Here is a 22,656-nt window from a genome sequence, read left to right on the forward strand (position 1 = left end):
GCGGGGCTTCTTCAGCTCACTGCAGCTGGCCCTCTATTCCAAAGAGGAAGGCAGGGGCCCTCAGGCACCTATAGGGAGGAGAAACTGCAGCACACCCTGTGGCCAACCACTCAAGTGATTCCACGAGTGTCTCATCCATCTGAATCCCCTCTTCCTGTGACTACTTCAGCTCCGCAAGCCGTGGAGGGTGGCACTGTCGCACACAGCAGAACCCCAAAAGCAGGCTGGGGTCTTCCAGGCCTCGGCCTTCCAGAGAACATTCAAATTCAGATTGAGCAAGAGAAGACAGAGTGCCACACTAGAGTTTTAGCGTTGGGCAGAGATAATTATACAGGCCTGAGGAAAGAGTTGGCCCAAGTAGACTGGGCACAAATAATTGAGGGTAGGACAGTTGAGGAACAATGGTGGCTGTTCAGGGAGATATTAAATACCTCTCAATTATATATTCCTGAGAGGAATTGTAAAAGGGAGAAAAATGTTCCAAAGCTAAACAAGGAAATCAAGGAAAACATAAAGGCAGAAACTACGGCATTCCTTACTAAAAAAGTTAGTGGTAAACTGGAGGATTGGGAGAAAATTAAGGTTCAGCAAAAGGCTACTAAAAATAGAATCAAAAGAGCCAAGGTGAACTACGAAAGGAAACTAGCAGAAAACACGAACACTGATTCCAAAAGCTTCTATAACTATATAAGGAGGAAGAGACAAGCTAGTTGGCCCTTTAGAGGACGATGCTGGTCCGGTAATAATGGGGAACAAATGAAGGATGCACTGAACCAATATTTTGCCTGTCTCTTCACGGTAGAAGGTAATGAACATTTTCCAAAAACTGCAGTTAATGCAGAGGGACTTGGTGCAATAACCATTACTAGGGAGACGTTATTAAATAAACTAATGGGATTGGAGGCAGATACGTCTCCGGGACCCCATGGCCTGCACCCTCGGGTATTAAGGGAGGTAGCAGCAGAGATAGTCTATGCATTGGTTGTGATATTTCAGAATTCCCTGGATTCTGGAAGTGTCCCGGTGGATTGGAAACACGCTAATGTGACGTGCTTATTCAAAAAGGGAGAGAGGCAAAAGTAGACCAGTTAGTTTGACCTTTGTGGTGGGGGAGTTGCTGGAATCAATCATTAAGGAAGAAATGACTGAATATTTGGAAAGACAAAGCTCAATCCACAGTGTTAGCATTGTTTTATGAAAGGTAAGTCATGCTTGACAAACTTGCTCAAGTTCTTTGAGGATGTAACCAGCAAGGTGGATGAGGGAATCTGTCGATGTGGTACATCTAAAGTTCCAGAAAGTGTTTGACAAGGTGCCGCATAAAAGACTGATCAAGACCGTGAGATCACAGGGGGTTGGGGGTAGAGTACTAACTTGGATTGAAGATTGGCTGACTGACAGAGGGTTCGAGGGCAGAACAGTGGCGCAGTTAGCATTGCTGCCTCACAGTGCTGAGGATCCGGGTTCGATCTCAGCCCCGGGTCACTATCCGTGTGGAGTTTGCACATTCTCCCCTTGTCTGCGTGGATCTCACCCCCGCAACACAAAGATCTGCAGGGTAGGTGGATTGGCCACACTAAATTGCCCCTTAATTGGGAAAATAAATTAATTTATAACAAAAAGAGATAGTAGAGGGTCGGGACAAATGGGTCCTTCTCTTGCTAGCGAACTATAACTAGTGGGGTGCTGCAGGGGTCAGTCCTCAGACTTCAACTATTCACAAGCTACATAAATGATCTGCAAGCTGGAACAAAGTTTAACATAGCAAAATTGTCAGATAGTATTAAAATAGGTCGGAAAGCAGACAATGAAGAGGAGATAAAGATTTTACAGATGGATATAGATAGACTAGGAGAACGGTCAACATTTGGTAAATGGAGTTTAGTGTAGATAAGTGTGAGGTTATCCATTTTGGCCAAAAAAACAGAAAAGCAAGTTATTATCTAAATGGTCAGCAGATTCAAAATGCGTCTGGGCAGAGCGGTCCGGGTGTCTTTGTTCATTAATCGCAGAAAGTTGGGATGCAGGTACAGTATGTAATTAAAAAGGCAAACGGAATGTTAGTGTTTATTGCAAAAGGACTGGAGTATAAAAGTAGAGAAGTGTTGTTGCAATTGTACAGGGTGTTGGAGAGACCACATTTGGAATAGTGTCCAGTTTTTGTCTCTTTATTTGAGGAAGGATGTGGTGACATTGGAGGCAGTTCAGAGGAGGTTCACCAGATTGATTCCAGGGATGAAAGGGTTGGCGCATGAGGAGGCATTAAACCGTTTTGGATTCTCCTGCTGAAGTTTAAAAGGATGGTAGGGGATCTGATCGAGATGTACATAATAGTAAAAGGGACTGAGAAAGGACTATGGGCAACCACAACGTTCCCATGACAGGAGCCTTATCAGAGAGGGTGTGTCATGCCATGAGTCGGACACGAGTGGGATGCTCACAAAAGCCATGAGAAGATAATGGGATGTCCCCACTCAATGTCTTCATCACCCTCCATTAATCTAGTAACAATGGGCGGGTCCTGAGCACATCTCATTTGGACTTCGTCACATGGCAAAATGTTCCCCCTTGTAGGACAACCTACAATGAGAGATCATGGATATAGGTTGGGATGCAGTAGATTGAGAACTGAGATGAGGACGAACTGCTTTTCGTGGAGGATGGTGAATTTGTGGAATTTGCTACCCCATTGTGCGGTGGAATCGGAGTTATTAAATGGTTTCAAGCAGGAAATAGATATATTTCTGATTAAAAAGTATGTTAAAGGGATATGGGGAACAGGTAGGGAGGTGGATTTGAGACTAGGATCTTATTGAATGGTGGAGGAGGCTCAAAGGGTTGAATTGCCTACTTCTGCTCCTAATTTCTAAGTTGCTATGGCACCCGCCAAGGTCATCATAGACAACAGGGCATTTCAGAGAGCAGGCTGCCTCCATCTCCAGTGTGGATGTTTGGAATATACAAGACGTAATGTCAGAGTGAGAAACATTAAGAAGCTCTCGTTGCACAGCGTGGGGCCTGGTGTTAAACATATCATAGAGACTGAACACATCAGTTATGCCGGCATCTCACTGGGAATGGGGACAGCTACCATAATATACAGGGTTAGCATCAATGTTCAAGTCATTGCCAATGTCCTTTTCTGCAATTTTAGGGTATGGCTTGCCCCCCCACATCCCATCTGCTTCTATCTCTGATGATGTGGGGATGCCGGCGTTGGGCTGGGGTGAGTACAGTCAGAAGTCTTATAACACCAGGTTAAAGTCCAACAGGTTTGTTTCAAATCACTAGCTTTCGGAGCACTGCTCCTTGCTCAGGTAAAGGAAGGATTCACCGCAGGTTCACCTGAGGGAGGAGCAGTGCTCCAAAAGCTAGTGATTTGAAACAAACCTGTTGGACTTTACCCTGGTGTTGTAAGACTTCTTACTCTATCTCTGATGACACTGAATTTCAAGGGTACAGCTCACGAAGGATGCCATGTGGTCAGAAGAGGTGAAACTTTCCCCACTGCGTCACCAAGTTATGATCCTAGTCACTGACAGCAAGTGAGTTGCCATCAGCCAGACAGAAGTCAGACATTCATAGAGATCTGTGAGGATATGTGCACTGTTCCCACTGCAAATCATCGTCATTCTCCTGGAATGTAGGGACTATGGGCAACCATATCGTCCCCATGACAGGAACCTTATCAAAGAGGGTGTGCACTGCCATCAGTCAGACACAAGTGGGATGCTCACAAAGCCATGAGAAGATAATAAGATGTCCCTACTCAATGCCCTCATCACCCTCCATTAATCTAGTAACAATGGGCGGGTCCTGGGCACATCTCATCTGGACATTGCCATTGCCACATGGCAAAATTCTCTCCCGCGGGGACCTCCTCAGCCTGATTCCCTTCAACGTCCTCCTCATCGAAGGAAACATGCTGCTCCGTGGTCACCTTCTTAGGCAGTTCTTACCCCCCATTGTAGTGCTAGTTATGCAGGGTGCAGCAAGCGACCATGATGAATGACACCCTCATACTGCAGGGCTCCACCAGAATGTTCCAGGCACTGGAAACTCATCTTCAGCATCCCCATGGTCTACTTGATCAAAGTGCAAGTTGCAGCCCAAGCTTCATTGTATCTTGTCTCAGCTGCACTCTGTGACCTCCGTGCAGGCATCATCAGCCACCTCCTCAGTGGATAGCCCTTGTCCCCGAGGAGCTAACCCCACAGCCTCGGTGGACACTGAAAAATGTCAGCGGCGTTTTTGTGGACCTCTACATACGGCGCCTAGCATACCGGCAAATGTCTGAGAACCAGTGTCGCCGAAGATGACTGATATCCAGGGAACCGGTTGGCCACATCTGCCACTTGCTGCAGGATTTGGTGCCCCGGGGACTTGGAGGACATCCACTGCCAGAGTCGCTGAGCGTTGCAGCAGCGCTCAATTGTGCACCAATGAATCCCTCCAAGGCTCCACAAGTGAAATCTGTGGGGATTTCAGAAGCCTCCACGCACAAGTGCATCCAGGGTGTGACAAACGTAATCTTCACAAGATTATCTAGATCTGGCAAGCCAGGATGCAAGTGTGAGGGGTTCGGCGCAAATCTCTGGTTTTCCACAGGTGCAGGGTGCCATCGACTGCACTCATGTGGCACTCAGATCTGTGGGGATCAAGCAGAGAGCTATGTGAAATGCAATGCCTGTTAGATGTGGCCAACCAGTTCCCTGGATATCAGTCATCTTCGGCGACACTGGTTCTCAGATATTTGCCGGTATGCTAGGCGCCGTTTGTAGAGGTCCACAAAAATGCCGCTGAGAGGCGCCTCTTTGGGTTTTATCCCCTACGTGCGCAGCAGTCCCTTCCACTCCTTCCTCTTTACAGTTCTGCTCCTGCCTTTGGTGAGCCAGGCACCTCTGAAGACTTCTTCTTCTTCTCTCCTACCTATAAGATAGAATATCTGAGTATCTCAGTGAGGGGAACGGATACAGTGTAACAGTGAGGGGGATACAGTGTAACACACAGAGAGGATATAGTGTAATACAGAGGATACAGTGTTACAAAGGGAGGATACAGTGTAACAGTGAGGATACAGTGTAACAGTGAGGGAGGACACAGTGCGACAGGGCGGGGGATACAGTGTAACACAGAGGATAAAGTGTGACACAGTGGATACAGTGTAACACAGAGGATATTGTGTAACAGTGAGGGGGGATCCAGTGTAATATAGGGGATCCAGTGAATCAGAGTGAGGGAGTGATTCAGCGTAAAACAGATAGGACAGAGTGTATCAGAATTAGGGTTCCAGTGTAACCCTTTAGGTCTACAAAATTATGAGGCGCATAGACAGAGTGGATAGTCAGAGAGTTTTTCCCAGGGTAGATGGGTCATTTACTAGGGGGCATAGGTTTAAGGTGCGAGGGGCAAGGTTTAGAGGAGATGTACGAGGCAAGTTTTTTTACACAGAGGGTAGTTGATGCCTGGAACTCGCTGCCGGAGGAGGTGGTGGAAGCAGGGACGATAGTGGCGTTTGAGGGGTATCTTGACAAATAGGTGAATAGGATGGGAATAGAGGGACACAGACCGTGGAAGTATAGAAGATTTTAGTTTAGATGGGCAGCATGGTCAGCGCAGGTTTGGAGGGCCGAAGGGCCTGTTCCTGTGCTGTACTTTTCTTTGTTCTTTGAAGAATGACAGTGAGATCATCAGGCTTCACGTTCCTGATGGTCTCCTCACTGTAGTATCAAAGAGAGAAGCTTGATCGATAGCATTTGTCTCCTCAGGACAACTCTTTGTCCATTTATCATCTGAAGCTGACACTCAAAGCCCAATCTCACTCATTTCCTGGTCACCACATTGATGTCCAAACCTTATTTTGCAAGCTGGTTAGGCAATTCCATTCCACCCTATCCCCACACCACATGATCAAGTGGCCACAGCTCTGGCCACTCTACTGCAAACTGAGCTCTCATCTGAAGCACAGGCTTTGTCCAAAGCTTTACTCCAAGGCCTTGCACTCACTCTAGTTTGTGAGCAGCACTTGTCAACATACACATAAGCACACAGCCAATGATTAGGCGTGCTCTCCTGGGCAGTGTGCTATTAATAACTCTCGAAGGGAATGTAGCTGCTTCCCCAGTCAGCCAATGTTACAAGCACACTACAGCAGTCAGTGATTCTGGAAGTCAGTGTGCCAAGGGTTAAATGCTGAGCAGCAATCAGTAGCACTCACGCACACAATTGATGCTTGAGTGAGAATAATTATGAGTAGTTTGACTCCAGGCATATCAATTGAGTTCTTGCTGAACGGTCTAAGTTGCAATGGGGTACTGATCATTGGCATTCCTTTCCATTAGCCATCCCCTTGTGAACATCCCGCCTCCTAGAGCCCAGCTCCCCCCCCAGGTTTGAGTAGAATCATCTGTCTGACTGTCAGACTCTCCACTCGCCAACCACAATGTTCCAGAATTCCCTTCCCTCTGAACACAGCCTTTCTAAGACGCTTGTGACCCAGCAGCAGAATGCATCCTCAGGAAGGATGCTTTTCAAACTCAGCAGTCTCAACCCCCCCCCCCCCCCCCCCCCCCCGAGTCTCTCGAGTGAATCCCCGGTACCATCCCGCCCCTTATTCAAAATCTATGGGCCTCGCCTGGGTAACACCCGGATACCTCCGAGTCTTAACCCCAGTACCCTGGAATCAACCTTCCACTGTTACTGCTGTACCCTTCCACTGTTACCCTGGCAACTCTCCAGCATTAGCCTGGCACCAGTTCTACCCCCGCATCCCTCCCAGTTCTACCCGGGTCACCCTTCCCAACTTAACTTTGGTCACCCCCAAGTTAAGCCTGGTCACCCCCATGTAAAACCTGGTCACCCGAGTTAGAACCAAAGCCCTAGAGCAGGCATTGTCAAGCCCGGGGGCGCGACCCAAGGGTGGGTCGCAGACAGGTGTCAGGAGTGTCGCGGAGCTGTCCATTTGACTCCCACAAATCCGCTGGCTTTTAATAATGCCGGCTGCGAACGGCCTTCAAAATGGCCAGGAACAGATAAAGAAAATTCGGCCACACTGCACATGCGTGCCCGACCATCGGTGCACATGCGCAAAAATATGTGCATGCGCACTGATGATCGGGCACGCATGCGCAGTGCGGCTGCATTTTAAAAAAATATGGTCGCAGCCTTTTTTTTTTCAAGTTCGGAGGGTCAAAGGGACCATTGGGGCCCAAAACCATTTCCTCCATATTTGTCAGCAACAACTGGCATCACGCTGCCGTGAATTAATTTTTTGATGGGGGTGTATGATCCCAGTATATAGGCCCAATAATGAGATGTTAATATATGATAATGATGCTTCTGACATTGAAAGGCGGGAAATGTGGCACGTGACTGACAAGCGAGGGAGGGTGTTCCTAGCATGCTTTCACGCTGATGTAAGACACGAGTTTAGCGTTCTCGTGATATTTTATGCTCCCGTTGCCAAACCTGTCCAAAGCTAATGAGAGTGGAAAAACCTGCCTAAGTGAGAGTGTGTTTGGTTTCAGTTTTCATTTAATTTTTTTCATAGAATTTAGTGCAGAAGGAGGCCATTCGGCCCATCGTGTCTGCACCGGCTCTTGGAAAAAGCACCCTACCAAAGGTTAACACCTCCACCCTATCCCCATAACCCAGTAACCTCACCCAACACTACGGGCAATTTTGGACACTAAGGGCAATTTATCATGTCCAATCCACCTAACCTGCACATCTTTGGACTGTGGGGGGAAACCGGAGCACCCGGAGGAAACCCACGCACACACGGGGAGGATGTGCAGACTTTGCACAGACAGTGACCCAAGCCGGAATCGAATCTGGGACCCTGGAGCTGTGAAGCGATTGTGCTATCCACAATGCTACCGTGCTGCCCATTGCAACCCCTTTACAATTTATAGTTCAGTCATAATGTGTAAATTGTACATGTGCTAGTTTATGATCCAGATTATAAATCTACATAGATCAACAACCAAGCATCATAATGGAGGACAACACCAAGGTTGAAAAGAACATAAAAGAAGACTGGGATCAATCAAGCTGTCAAATCCAGGTTTGTAGCTGTTCAGAGGATTAAAAAAAACAAAGTGAAGAGTACCGTAGTTACTGAGTAAGAAAAATTCAGTAGGAGGTAATGCAATAAGTCCTGATTTCACAGGGAGAAGGAGGGACATGTGCTGAGTATAGGGCGCAAAGGAAGAGTAGTGGTACGAGTACGAAGAAAACAGAGACAATAGAGGTTAGGAAATTATAAATTGGAAATTTGCATTAACCAAAGAGTGAAAAATAAAATTTACTTCATTATCACAGCTAACAAAGGGACGTTCCAATAAACCCTACATATTTCAATAGCCTAATTCTGTATGCATATATACATTTATAATTCAGGAAATTCTAAGCTAGTGTACTTTACTCTTTCAGCAATAGCAACTAAATTACCATGTTTCGATTTACTTAGGCAACTGGCAGATCTCCCATGGCATTTCTCGTCATGTGTTGGAGAGTTGAAGGTGACAGAACAAGGTTGTAGATTTGAGTTAAATTTTCCAGCTCCAAATTAAGCGGGAACGGAGGCAGGGTGGAAAACAAAATGGCTGCCAAGTGGTGCGGCCAGAAATGCCAATTCTGTTTCCATCCTGCGCCATTTTCCTGAGGCCAGGAGAGGGTACAGCTCCCAAATAACCCCACTCCAATTGATTTAATTTATATCATCAGCCCATCTCTGGAAGGTTTCTTGTATTTCTGTGAGGTGGCCAGTGTTCAGCAGCTGGTAAGATTAGCAGTTGAGGTCAAACTGTGCATTTGGGGAATTTATGGGCTTTTAAATGCAATTCAAATTTTCTATGTGTTTCTAAGTGCTTGACTATGTTTTGAAGATGCACTTAAGTACTTATAAACAAATTACAACACTAGAATATATCCAAGAGTCCATGCATCCCCCCAATAAAACATTTTACTCTCGACAATGTTTATTCAGCTGCTGGTAAGATTCATGGGGGGGGGGGGGGGGTGATTCTCTGGGGGTGCCAGATGGCCTGGTGAATCAGGCAGGTGGCAAAAAACTGGTTTCACACCAGGCCTCAATCTAGCCCACCCTGACAAAGTTCACCCAGATCCGATGGGAACATTCAAATAGCTCATTATACCTAATATGAATGTAAACATCTGGCAGAAAGGCCAAATCGCCTGCCTTCTGGGATGCTCCATCCATGCACCGCCCCCCCCCCCCCCCCCCCCCATCTCCCCCCCCCTCCCCCCTAGCCGGGAGTCCTGCAGAGTTTTTTTAAATATAAATTTAGAGTACCCAATTCTTTTTTTTTCAATTAAGGGGCAATTTAGCATGGCCAATTGCCATGTTTTTGGGTGTAGGGTGAGACCCACGCAGACACAGGAAGAATGTGCAAACTCCAAATGGACAGTGACCTGGGGCTGGGATAGAACCTGGGTCCTCAGCGCCATGAGCAGCAATGCTAACCACTGTGCCACTGTGCTGCCCTTAGAGTCCCTGCAGAGTTAATGGGCCTCTGTGGAGCTATAAACAATGGTGTTCTTCCTTTGAAACTGCCTGGACATGTCAATCAAAAGGCGTTCAAAAGGCAATAGTCTGCAAAATTGAATGTAAACAATGCAGTTCAAAGCTTTCATGCTTCTATATTTGCAGAGAGGCTTCAATGAGTTAAAGTGCTATGAAATTGACTGTTAAAAAACAACTTCAAAGGTTGCCACCATATTACAGGGCATACTTTTGCCTCTCACAGATCTTTGAAATTGGCCTGCTGACATGCAGTTTTATAGGTTTAAGGCTGTATCTGGGAAGACTTTCACTCTCTTCTCAGAGATTTTTAATTTTGACACGCTGACAGACAGTTCAAAGGATTAAAAGGGTACAGATGGGAAGACGAGTCAAAGGAAACCCATCACAGGAAAGACCCCTGACCTCAGACTTTCCAGCCCAGAACAAACCCCTCCCTCCCAATTTCCACCTCACATGAAGGACCGCCCTTGGCACCCTGAAGGCAAGTGCAGTGAGGGTACCCACTCCTCTGCCCCCTCCCTTGGAGTGCAAGGTGGCAGGTTGACACTGGCAAGGAGCAGGGACTGAAGAGGGACCTGCAATGAGAGGGGTGTGTGGCTGCCAGCGCTCGGGAGGGGGGGTTGGCGAGTGCAACAGTATTCGGAGATTATGATACCTCGACAAAAGGTTAGCCAATCTGAGGAATGGGACTTATCAGTGAGATTAGGCCCGGCACCTCTCAGGTGCAGCGAAAACCCTTTGAATCCTTGGAATTGAGTTCATTGGGTGGATTCTCTATTGCCCCACACCAGTAGCGGGTTTCCCGATCCAATGGAGCCTGGCGCCAATCCCGTTCTGATGCTCAGGTCCCACACCGGCAGCGGCACAAGCTACACGCCTCACGCTGGCAGGAAGATGATTAAATGGCTGGAACCCCGAGTCTCCACACCCCCATTATACACTGACCCCAACAGCAGGAAATCTTCCTAGTGGGATTTGAGCCTGATGCAATAGACTCCACGGTGGGTCAATGGATCAGTGCATAACTGAGGTGCCTCTCAAAAGTCTAACGGAAAGGCCCACTTCCTCAACAGCCACCTCCTCCCCACAAAGTAAATCCCCCCGCCCGTCCTCCCCATCAGAGATCTATCTCTGCAGCACAATAGCTTAGTGGTTAGCACTATAGCTTCACAGCGCCAGGGACCCAGGTTCGATTCCCAGCTTGGGTCACTGTCTGTGCGGTGTCTTCACGTTCTCCCTGTGTCTGCGTGGGTTTCCTCCGGATGCTCCTGTTTCCTCCCACAAGTGTTCCCAAAAGACGTGCTATTAGGTAATTTGGACATGCTGAATTTTCTCGCTGTGTACCCGAACAGGCACCAGAATGTGGCGATAAGGGACTTTTCACAGTAACTTCATTGCAGTGTTAATGTAAGCCTACTTATGACAATAAAGATTATTATTAATCTTTCCCTTCACGCTTGAATGAATCTCAAGCATCCTGATTTGATGCTAACCATACTTTCTATGAACATTCTTGCCATGATTGACAGTTCTTCATATCAAAAGCAGCTAAGTGCTTTCACGTCCCCTTTTTCACAGCAGGATTCGTGTTGTGGGGTGGAGAGGGGGCTGCCGCCGGACCTCAGTATCGGACCGCCTGCTCAAATTGATGGCCCGATATCGGGGTTCCGATGGAATCTGGCAAGCTCTCCTCCACTCATCAATAAGCATGGAAAAGGAAAGGGAATCGTGCCGAATGCCACTCCTAGTGTCAGCGGAGACCAGTAGCGAGTCTCCTTTGGCGGGAGCACTTAGTATCCAGAACAGAGAATCCAGTCCCCTATGTTTATAATGTGTATTATGGTAGGTGGATATGATGGGGGATAGAGGTGTAGAGGATGGGGAAGTATAGGGGTAAATGCATTTAAATGTTATTTAATTTTTACATAAATTTAGAGTATCCAATTATTTTTTCCAATTAAGAGACAATTTAGCATAGCCAATCCACCTACCCTGCACATCTCTGGGTTGTGGCGGTGAGACACACGTGGACACATGGAGAATGTGTAAGCATTTAAATGTTAACATACCTTTAAAATGCTTCTGAAATTATTTTTAAATTCATTTAAATCTATATCGAGGCCTTTCTGATGCAGCTCATGTTCACTGCATATCCATCCGACGATCTGGGCCTGTGTATTTGGGAACGGAGATGGGCCTTTTAGCCCGCCAACTCCAGCTCCAACTCCATTCCCACCGCAGGCCTGCAGAACCGGCAGACCCGCCCTCCAGTGGTGATGGGGGAAACTGCACGCTGGGTGAGCAGTGGGACTGAGGTGAAGACAAGTAGCAGAGCAAGTAGAAAGAGTGGCAGCAGCAGAAACAGACCATCTTTATTCTCAGTTTGTTTCTCTGCTCCAAACTCAGGCTAAATTTGATTTGGAATGAAGAACAGGAAGGGGAAAGATCTAATGGCCCAACAATAGGCTTTCAATCAGCGAAACCCACTGGCGGGGTTGCGCAGCCAAGTGGGAAAAGAGAAACCCGACGACCGGAGAAGTCCGGCCAACATTTACCTGCATTATTTTTGCTGTCGCAATCCACATTTTCTTTTTAAAGTGACACAGTAGATTATCAGCACAATATCTGAGTAAATCAGACGTGGATCTCTTGGTAACTGACAATTTGACAGAGTGGAGAAAACATCAAGTTCCAGTTCAGATACAACAATGTCAGCTCAATTTAATTGCTGCACCCTGTGATTCAAAGGAGCTGCTTCATTGTTTTGTTTTTGTAGATGTTGGGTTTGCCCTGAAATTCACTGAATAATTTTACATTTTAAATTGTAACACTTGCATTGTTTCCTGAGTAGGAATTAATGCTTTCTAAATTTTGGATTCAGAGAAGATTAAAGGGTACATTTTGCTTTTAATGTGGAGGTTGCCTTTGATTATTATAAGCTAGGTATTAACTAAAGAGGCAAGGTTTGAATTGGGGGGGGGGGGGGGGGCGGTGGTAGTCGCTTTTAGGGCAGAAGATCCACGAGAACAGATTTCCAACTAGTTCTGCCAAATTGAATGACAGGATCTGATTGATGTACCATCGATTGTACGTGAGGCGAGTGATTTACCAAAGTCTGGCTTTAATTGACTAGAACACAGCTCTGCGATCATCTACAATGGAAAGGGACGATTGTCAGGCGTCTGACCATTTATACCTCGTTAATAGAGGCGTGGTTAACTCAGCCTCTCGGCCAATCGGTCGAGAGGCACATGACCGACCAGGGCCAATGGTAAGCCGACGTTCTGGCCCAATGGCAGATGAGTATGCAGATCATATCACCACACTGATTAACATGTTTCATCCTCAGTTCCTGGCCATAGCTGGTCAGCTTGAGAGCCTGGCTGATTGTTGGGTGAGGGGGCCTTTGGCACCAAGCTATACCAGGGGAATGGAGAGAAAGGAAGGGTGAAGTACTGAAGGCCTCGGGAGCTGGGCGGAAGGGAGATTGGAGACCAGAGCAACGATCAGAGACCGGGGTCAGGGAAAATTGGAGGCCTTTTGGAAAACATCAGGTCAGGGAGAGGGAGGTTCTTACCTCCAGGATCCAGCAGTTCTTTCCTTAGTATAGCTTCCAGGTTCCCCGAGGCCCTGAAAGCTTGGCCATCCAGGGTTACATTGAAAACAGTCAACCGTATTATAATGTTAAAATTGCCAACCCACCAACTGGGAACAGGTTGTTTGTGCTTCGCCATTGAGGCTGGAAGTGGATGTGTTGGGGTTGGGATTCAGACACATAGCATCCTACCCTACCCAAACCTACTCATTTTTTGGGATTTTCTCCCCATTTGCTGGAATTATCGTAAACCTGACAGGAAGATTTCCTTTGGCCACTCTGCGCTCACAGTGTCAGAGGAGGATTTCCTCTGATCGTTACTTCCAGTGAAATGCCAAACCCAGGGCACAATTCTCCGCTCTCACGAAAATTCGGAGAATAGCGGGCGGCGTAAATTTTTACGGACACGCTGGTCCGACGCCCACCCGCTATTCTCCCCCCCCCCCCGCCCACGCCCGCCTCCCGACACGAATTGCTGCCCGCCGTTTTTTTACGGCGAGCAGCGATTCTCTCCTGGCCGATGGGCCGATTTCCAAGGCCTTTGCGGCCGTTTTTACAAGCGTAAAACACACCTGCTCTGACCGTTCGTAAAAACGGCCATAAAGTCCCGTTCTCGGGAACCATGGCACCGATTGGCACGGCAGTACCACGGCCGTGCCAAGGGTGCCATGGGCCCGCGATCGGTGAGCACCGATCGCGGGCAGCGGGTACTTACCCCGCGCACTCTTTCTCCCTCCGCCAATGGATCCATCCGCGGGGCTTCTGCGGGGCATAACGGCCCGCGCATGCGCGGGTTTCGCGCATGCGCGGGTTTCGCGCATGCGCGGGTTTCACGCATATGCGTGATGACGTCATCCGCACATACGCGGGTTGGAGTCGTCCAATCCGCGCATGCGCGGCTGACGTCATCTGACGCGTCAGCCGTCGCTAACTCTTAACGAAATTCGTTAAGCCCGCGATGCCGGAGTTCACGGCCGCGCGATGCTAGCCCCGACCGGGGAGATTAATCGGTTCCCGGTCGGGGGGGGGCGGAGGCTGGCGTCAAAACCACCCGTTTTTGACGCCAGCTTCCCGAGTTTTCGTAACTCGGGAGAATCGCGCCCCCATTCTTTAAAATGGACGAGGATTTCGCGCGAAATGTTGATGAGAGGGAACCTCCCTGAATGCATTTACAAATTCAATACATGTTAATGATGGGCCAGTATGAAAATTTTTCCGGCATGCCTTTTCCCAACTATTGACAGTGCCAATCAGAATGGTGGTGCATAAATGTTTTGCTGCACACAGGCATTTTGAAAGCTGCAGTGGAACGCATGAGGAGTGTGGATCTGGAGATGGGCCATTTAGAAGGCCCCGCCTCAGTTCTCCAATAATGTAGTTAAGCTTCCAACATTGCTTAAAGGACTCCTAAACCTCCTGCCTCACCTCCTTCACACACAGATATCCCTCCATTCCAGTCCATGCCCCTCAGATCACCCATGCCACACGAGCCTCCAGGAATTCTCCATGCCCCTCGAGATGGCCCATGCTACTCCATGATCGCTCTCTGCCCAATGTATCCTCCATTCTGCCTCAGATTGTCCTACTTATGCCCCTTCAATTCCCCAATGTATCCTCCATACCCATCTCAGGTCACCCAAGCCACCCATGGTACCTCTATGCCTGCCTTGTATGCTCCATAGTCACTCACCCAATATGTATTATGAATATTCCTCAAGTGCCATGAAATAGCAAGGGATATTATTCAAAAAATATTGGAAAGTCATTAAACCTCTAACAATCTAAGAAAACCTTGAATGAAACACTCTATCATAGACAAAAATTAACCCAAGGGAGAATAATTCCTTTAAGTGTCTATTCTGTTTGCAAACAACCAAGAAGCTACATCAATGAAATATTCTCTTATTATAGGCTAAAAAAAAATCTATAATTATTGGATCAATAAGACTACCTGCTCAGCAAAAGCTTTTGAAACTCAGCCAAGTATTCATAATTGAGCAGTAGACATAACAGTAGCTTCCGAATCCATTGAAATAACAGATGTCCATTTCATTTCAAAGCAGATGATCTGTCAGTCAATGGAGGGGGTAAATGCAGAGCATTTTCTCTTCAGCAGCAAAGTTTTTTTTTAAAATCCCAGGTCTGGCATCCAATTAAATCAGGACACAAACAACTTAACAGCAGGGGACATAGTTTCTTTTTACACTTTGTACTGCATTGTAGTTCTTACTCCATTGGAAAATACTATAATGTATGTGAACAATTACACAATACAGTTTAATTGTAGGGTCAAATTATCTTTGCAGGACAGATCCCTATGATGAATCATGACATTAGAAACTCATTTACATTACAATACAGCACCTAATGGTGACGTTGAAGGTTTCCAGACATTTTAGACTTGTATTTCAAAATGTTCCTGAGTCATCAACAGGTATTTCCCTTTCTTCATGAAATCTCAAACCTGCTGTGCTTTTAGTGGGCTTCCAAAGCCTGTGCAGCAGGGCCTCTTGCAGCAGGTAGCAATATTGGATAAAACACCAAGGAGGGAAACTGTTTGGCTCCTGGTAACATTAATTTCACACAAGTGCCAGGCATAAGCATCTCTGACAAGACAGAATATAACCACCTTCTCTTAACATTCAACAGCTTGACCGTTGCTGCATCTGTCACCATCAACAGCTTGGGGGTTACCAGAAACGTACTTAACCAGTCACATAAATACTGTGGTTACAAGAGCCTGCCAGAGCTCTGACTTCTGCAATGAATTACTCACCTCCTGACTCCACAAAGCATGCCCACCATCTACAAAACACAAGTCAGGAGTGTGATGGGATGCTCCCCATTTGCCTGGATGAGTGCAACCCCAACAATACTGAAGAAGCTCAACACCATCCAGCACAAAGTAGACTGCTTGATTAGTACCCCATTCACCACCGTAGACATTTAATTCCTCCAACACTGGCATCCAGCAACAGGTGGGTGCAGCATGCTCAGGATTTGCTGCATCAACTGGGCAAAGCTCCTTCACCAACACCTTTCAAACCCGCAACTTCTGCTGCCTACAAGAACATGGATAACAGGCATGTGAGGGCACTACAGCTTGCAGCTTCTCTTCCAAGTCACAACTATCCTGACTTAGAACCACATCGCTGTTCCCCCACTTTGGCTGGGGCGAAACCCTGGAAGCTACACCACATGGACTGCAACGGTTCAAGGAGGAAGCTCGCTCACTCCCACCTTCCGAAGAGCAAGTAGGGCGGGGAAATAAAACAATGGCCTTCTCAGCACCACCCACATCCCATGAACAAATAATGATTAATTGTTCTTGCATAACCTTCTCCTCTTATGGAAAGCTGTGTACCCTTTTCTTTCTTTAATGAAGCCGCTGACAGATATTAACCAGATTTTATTCCTGGCAATTATCTTTATACCCATTGCAAGTTGTAAGCAAAAATAAGACAAGAAATAATAATGGAATACTGTTACTTATTTAGATCATTTGTGTTTTCAGGTCGACTTTACTATTAATAACAGGAAAGGTAAATAAGAGTTAAACACTAGTGTGGTGAGGAGGGGGGTTCAAAATTGGTTCTTGCCACGCTTGTTTCTTGAGCAAAAGTGTTTTTGCAGGGGCCAATTTTGGGTCATGATTTCTCAAGCACAATCTTTGCCAAAAGCATGGCAGCTGTAAAAATCCAGGCCTGTGTGAATGGCAATAAAAATGTATGCTTTGGTTAATCATGTCATGTGTGTTTTTTATATCAGAAACTATACAAATGATCTTATTATGTAATATTTTAAATGCTTACTTCCATTATTATTACCCACAGAAATAGAGTACACAAAGACAACTGAGCGTGTGATGTCTTCAATGGCTGTACCTTAATCCTTTTATGATGTGAAGATGCCGGTGTTGGACTGGGGTGAGCACAGTAAGAAGTCTTACAACACCAGGTTAAAGTCCAACAGGTTTGTTTCAAACACGAGCTTTCGGAGCACTGCTCCTTCCTCAGGTGAATGGCGAGGTCATTCACCTGAGGAAGGAGCTGCGCTCCGAAAGCTCGTGTTTGAAACAAACCTGTTGGACTTTAACCTGGTGTTGTAAGACTTCTTACTGTGCTTAATCTTTTTAAACATTACATGCAGTAAATACTGCAGTGGAACGGAAGCAAAAAGAGAGAGGGGAACAGGAACAGTGAAAGGAGATAGAAAACCAAGGAAACATAAGATGACAGAAGAAATTGAGGCAAAAGAGAAGAGACATTATCGGGCCAAAGTCGGAACACTGGCATGGGAGATTTTCCTTGACCTAAATCAAATGCAGAGTTATCGCGATAAGTCTAAATACTATTTGAACCTTTTTTGTTTATAAAAGGTTTACTATATCAGAAACTTAAAGGATGTGACGAAAGGAGTTCTAAAAATTTCTGTTTTTTTTATTAAGCGACATCGAGATTTTATCATCAAACCGGCTACAGGAAATGATCCCTGAGCCTGAAGGGGTAGGCCTGAGCCTCTCATGGTATTGGGTCTCAGGACTCAGTTAAGAAAGCTGGGCACCCGCAGACCTCTCACTGGTAAAGAGGCTTGTAATTTTAAAAAGTAATAGATACTGACTAAAAGGGTTTTGATTTTAAGGCTTAATCTGATGAAAATTGATTAGCCTTGCCATTCCGATAATGACTGGATTGTTACTTTGCAATTCAGTGTCATATCCATTGCCTTTTATATAATTTCCTGATACATAGATATAAATATAACATAACATACTGATGACAGTGCAATGTAGCTCCTATAATGAAGCCCATAGTAATTTTAGAGATAGTCAACATTATAAATCACACAACACATCTAATATGAAATTATGTTTGAAAACAGACATCAAAACAAAACATGAACACATATTTTCTGCATGTGTATATATACACAAACACAGCTGAGTATAGCTTTTCCTCTGAATCTATTGTCCGCTTATGGTTTTGAACCACATTCTTTTGTCAAAGAAAATGACTGCAATTGACACTGCATGGTTTCCTGCCCATTCACATACAATGAACTGCTTACAACAAGCTCCACTCCAGAGGAAAGTACTAACTATTTTTTAATGTCACTTCTATAGAACTGTTAAATTTACAAGTTCTGCTCAGTTTAGATGAAAAGAAAAATTAAAAATGTAATTACGCATTTGGTAATTCTGGACAACTGAAACCACAGGAAATCTATTGCAGTTGTGTTTATTTCTGCAGACAAAGCCCAAAAGACTCCTCTACAAAAATAACCCCATTTATGTTTACAAACCTTCATAAAGATCAAATCCTTCTTCGCCATTGTCTGGGAAGAAAGCAACAGAACAAAAAAAGGAATAAATAAAAGAAAAATATGAAACGAAATTGGAGCATCAACAAATAATCTTTCACAGATCAATATTAGGGTAAAGCAGATCTGTTTCCTTCCGTGAAGAAGATACAAAAACAAAGGACTGAGTTTTCTCCAGGATAAAATACTTTAGTTTCAACGATCTGCACAATCAGCTTTGATCCGATTTAACACAATGGGCAGAATTTAATACCCGCCCCCCAACGAGGCAGTGGGTGGGGAAGGCATTTAGTCGTGTGTGAAGACAGCAGGTGAGAACCCCGCCACCTTTCCACCTCTGCCCTGATAAAGTCCAGGGAAGGAAGGCTCATGGATGGCCTTCCCAACCCGCCACCAATTGCGGCCCTTAGGTGAGCAATTAATGCCCATGTAAGGAACTCACCCCAACCTTGCTCACCTGTCGCCTATGTTTCAAAATGATCCTTGGCCTCAGGCGGGCATATGGCCAGCAGCTATCATTGCTCTGGCTGGCGCTGCCTTCAATGCATAGCTGCTGGCTTCTATTGGCAGGCAGTTCTTGGGGGCACAAGACTTGGGTCCCAAGGGTCCTTGATCCCAGGGAAGGGCCGCACCTGTCCATGACGGCACTTAATTAGGTGGGTCGTTCCAAAAACAGGCAACCCAGGCACTCGCGGTTTTGCAGCTGGCTTGCAAGACCCCTATCACCAACGTTAAATACTGCCTGGTATGCATTCTTGCAAGGAAATCAAACAATTAAACCATTGCGCCATGGTTGCACACATGAATTCGAGGACATCTGGACTACTGATACTCCAATTTAATTCTGCACCTTACAAATCTATTACTGTAATATTAGTAAAGAAACACAAATAATTTAATCCTTTTGGGCCCTTCAACTTTAATCTGAATTGTCAATGCACAAGTAAAATTAATTGGTTGCAAAATGCCAATAATGTATTGTTTTGCCCTGATATGTTTTACAGAATATTTTATTGCATTTAATTATTAAAATATCTCTATGTATATTGTCTATATGTATAATGTTTCAGTGTTTCAGCATTTCTGTTGGATATGATTTTAAAGATTCATCACTCACACAAACACAACTTTCAAACAAAATTTAAAGCCATTGACAATGAGCTCTTATTTTTGCAGCTTTTCAACACTGCCAAACTTGAAACACAGTACGCACATCATTGGCTGTTTGATGGAATGATTAAGCAATATTTTGGTAGTTCTCACTTACTTCTTTCCAGGGATCCCTTTGGTGGAAGCTGTGGTAGCTGCCGGCCTCTTCGTCCTGCCACTGGTGTGCTGGTTGGACTTGTTTGGACTGATCCACCACGAAGATGTGACCTGTATGATTTTTAATAAATGGTTCATTGTTTTTCTCAAAAAAAAATCCAAATGAAGTACAGGTACGCTACTTTCAAAATAGGTAAGGTGAACTTTGGAAATAAGCTTATTGACTCTAGAATTCGGACTTTAGAAAGTAGGCGTAGCATAAAATATCAAGCAGAGAGCATCAAACTACCTCAAATAATTGAATAGGCATCATAGTAAAAGCAGTTTTGAGCAAATGTGTGGAAATGTTTTAAATAATCATGGCACTGTTCTCCAAAACTGCATGTCACAGCAAACAGAAAAACATCGCAGCACATGAAAAAGAAAAAATATTACATTAAGATAAAACAGATTTCTATGCTCTATGTCAAACCAGTTGGCTGACAGGCAGGAGATCTTTATCCCTTTCCAATACCGAAATAAAGTGTAAATATAAAAGTGACAGAGAAAAATTTTATAGTGCAAGAGGAAATATTTCATAGCTCCGTGATTTCTCTCTTAGGTTGTGCTTCAACTCACACAGGATTTGCAATTTAGAAAGAGAAACCTTGGCCAAAATATTTAAATTATAAAGACATTCAGTACTCAGAGGGTCAAAGGTGCCTACCAATATAACAACTGATCACAGAGCTGGTGTCTAATGACATAGAGCAGAAAGCTATTGGTGGATATGTCATTGATAAGAGTTTAGTTGATTGAGAAGCTTGGTTGATTAAAATCTTCAATGTTCGTACCTCATGTGAAATTAAAACATGATGATACATAAAGTAATGACTTTTGTGTCAAAATTAAATCAAATCATTGTAAATAAGCAGAAATGAGCATACTTAAGAAAGGTAAGAAAAGTATTATACTCCAAATCTTCCTGTCACCGAATTGTTAGGGACCGGACGGAAGATGTGCATCAGGATCTTGTGGAAGTTCTGACATGCGGACATATGTGAAAATTGCCCAGGAAGTTTAGACTTCGGATGTGCTGTTTCCCTGCTACCCAGGGCCCTGTGCTAATGTTGTTACTTCTGACCATAGTTGGAGTCTTTGGCTAGATACACGTAACTTTCCCTGATAGTTACCCAGGAAATGGCAGTTTAAAACTGGTTTCATACTTGAGTAACTCCACAACCAACTGCTCCCCAAGTACGCACCCCTCCCCCACATCCACCTGACAACCCCCCCGACCACCTCGGTACTCCCCACCCGGCTACACTTCCAACCCAACCAAACCCCTGACTCCCATCTAACCCTCCACCTGACCTGATTCCCCATTCAACACACGACCACACCCTCGACCCAACCAGACCATCCCCTGACCCGACGATACCCCGACCTGACTACCCACCTCATTCATGTATACACCCAAACACTCACCCATTTACCTGACTACTTACTCACCCACCTAATTACCCATTCACCCAGTGATCTACGCACCCATTCAGTCATCCATTCACTAACCCACACTCATTCATGGAAAGACTGGCCTTCAAATACTTACCGAAATATGGCAGGTGCGGTCATAAAAAGGGTGCGAGTCCTCTCCTCCCTCTGACTCTACTCTGCTCATTGGAGTTCGACTGACAATACTGCACTAGTCATTTCTGTGTCAACTGGGATAGGAGGATCCCAGAAGAAATGGGCAGTAGCTTTGAGTCAGGAGAATCTTCGTGGGCAGTGGCAATGGGCGAAGCATTGCCTCTAACCAAATGATGTGCACCTTTGTAAAGAATGTTCAAGGAAAAACAAAAAACTGAAAAGCTCCCTATACAGGAAGGGTCATTTTTACAACAAAAATAAATGATTTACTTAAGGGGAAAATTACTTGGGTGTCTTTATTTTCTAATAAGTTGCTGGTTGTGTTGATTAAGTAAAAACTTTTGTGATGGCAACACACTTTCAATAGGTCACTGGGGGGATATTAGCTCATCAGTTTAAAATTAATTCCCATTGTAACTAGTATATTATAAAATGCTTGTACTAGATTATGTGCTGATAATAGCGACTGTCCCCCTCCCAGCCAGGAAACCGGCATCGACCGCTGTCCTAACAACTGTTACATAGGCATTGTGATTGTAAGTTACAATTAATAACATGATCAATACATAGAACAGCATTGGTATCAAAGTGCTATTTGCTCTGCAGGTGTCAAGCAGGTTAGGGACTGCATCCAACCTTTTACAGATCTTTGAGCTGAAAGAGAAAACAAGGATAACCACGGCGTGCTGAATGTAGCAGACATCCCAGGCTTCTAAACATATTGTGATTCACATAAACAGATGCTGAAGAATGTTGATAAACAAAATGCATGATGCCCACACCATTATATCCGTGCATGGATATAAGTGCTGTGTTAAGGAGGTTAGTACTGAGGGCTTCTAGTGGCTATTCTATGATGAAGGGAGACATCACTCAACTACAGGAAAAATAAAGGGTGAGTTGGCACGGGGGAGGGGGGGGGGGTGGTAAAGGAGATTAGTCTGGCAGTTTTGATGTATCTCTTTCACCTCGTTAGTGCAGGTGAGGGAGGGGCAGATCTTCCCGATGGTAATGATGGCATCGATCTCATGACGTTTGTTTCGGCACGTTCTGAGGATCTGGAGCGGGAGTTCATCCGCTCGAGTACAGGCCGTTGCTCTGATGGTCTGGACCTCTGATATTCCTGTCTATCGGATTCCTCACGATTCCTGTAATGTCAGTTAAAAAGCCACTCAGTTGAACCTTAACCTTTCAAAAGCAAGCGTTTCACGACATATTTTGTGAATCTTTTGCCTAATCCGAAGTCAGATTTATTTCACAGATGAATGTCTACGTACAATCTTGAGAAAGAGACTTAAAC

At 45.3% G+C, this 22,656-nt stretch overlaps 1 protein-coding gene across 44 annotated transcripts in view; it reads right to left on the reverse strand.

Annotated features, from left to right (window-relative positions):
* rims2a (regulating synaptic membrane exocytosis 2a) overlaps window positions 1-22,656 on the reverse strand; it is a 1,202,647-nt gene that overhangs the window by 338,827 nt on the left and 841,164 nt on the right. For 30 of the 44 annotated variants that reach the window (XM_038810037.1, XM_038809989.1, XM_038810036.1 and 27 more), the window contains 3 exons: window positions 22,325-22,504; window positions 19,729-19,838; window positions 18,444-18,476 (listed from right to left, as the gene is read on the reverse strand). In XM_038810037.1, coding sequence (XP_038665965.1) covers window positions 18,444-18,476; window positions 19,729-19,838; window positions 22,325-22,504 — 323 coding nt within the window. Of the gene's footprint in view, window positions 1-18,443; window positions 18,477-19,728; window positions 19,839-22,324; window positions 22,505-22,656 lie in introns of those variants that run through there. The other 14 variants (XM_038810038.1, XM_038810032.1, XM_038810031.1 and 11 more) reach the window with 2 other exon arrangements.

Source organism: Scyliorhinus canicula, chromosome 10, assembly GCF_902713615.1.
Source record: "Scyliorhinus canicula chromosome 10, sScyCan1.1, whole genome shotgun sequence".
Classification (NCBI taxonomy): Eukaryota; Metazoa; Chordata; class Chondrichthyes; order Carcharhiniformes; family Scyliorhinidae; genus Scyliorhinus; species Scyliorhinus canicula.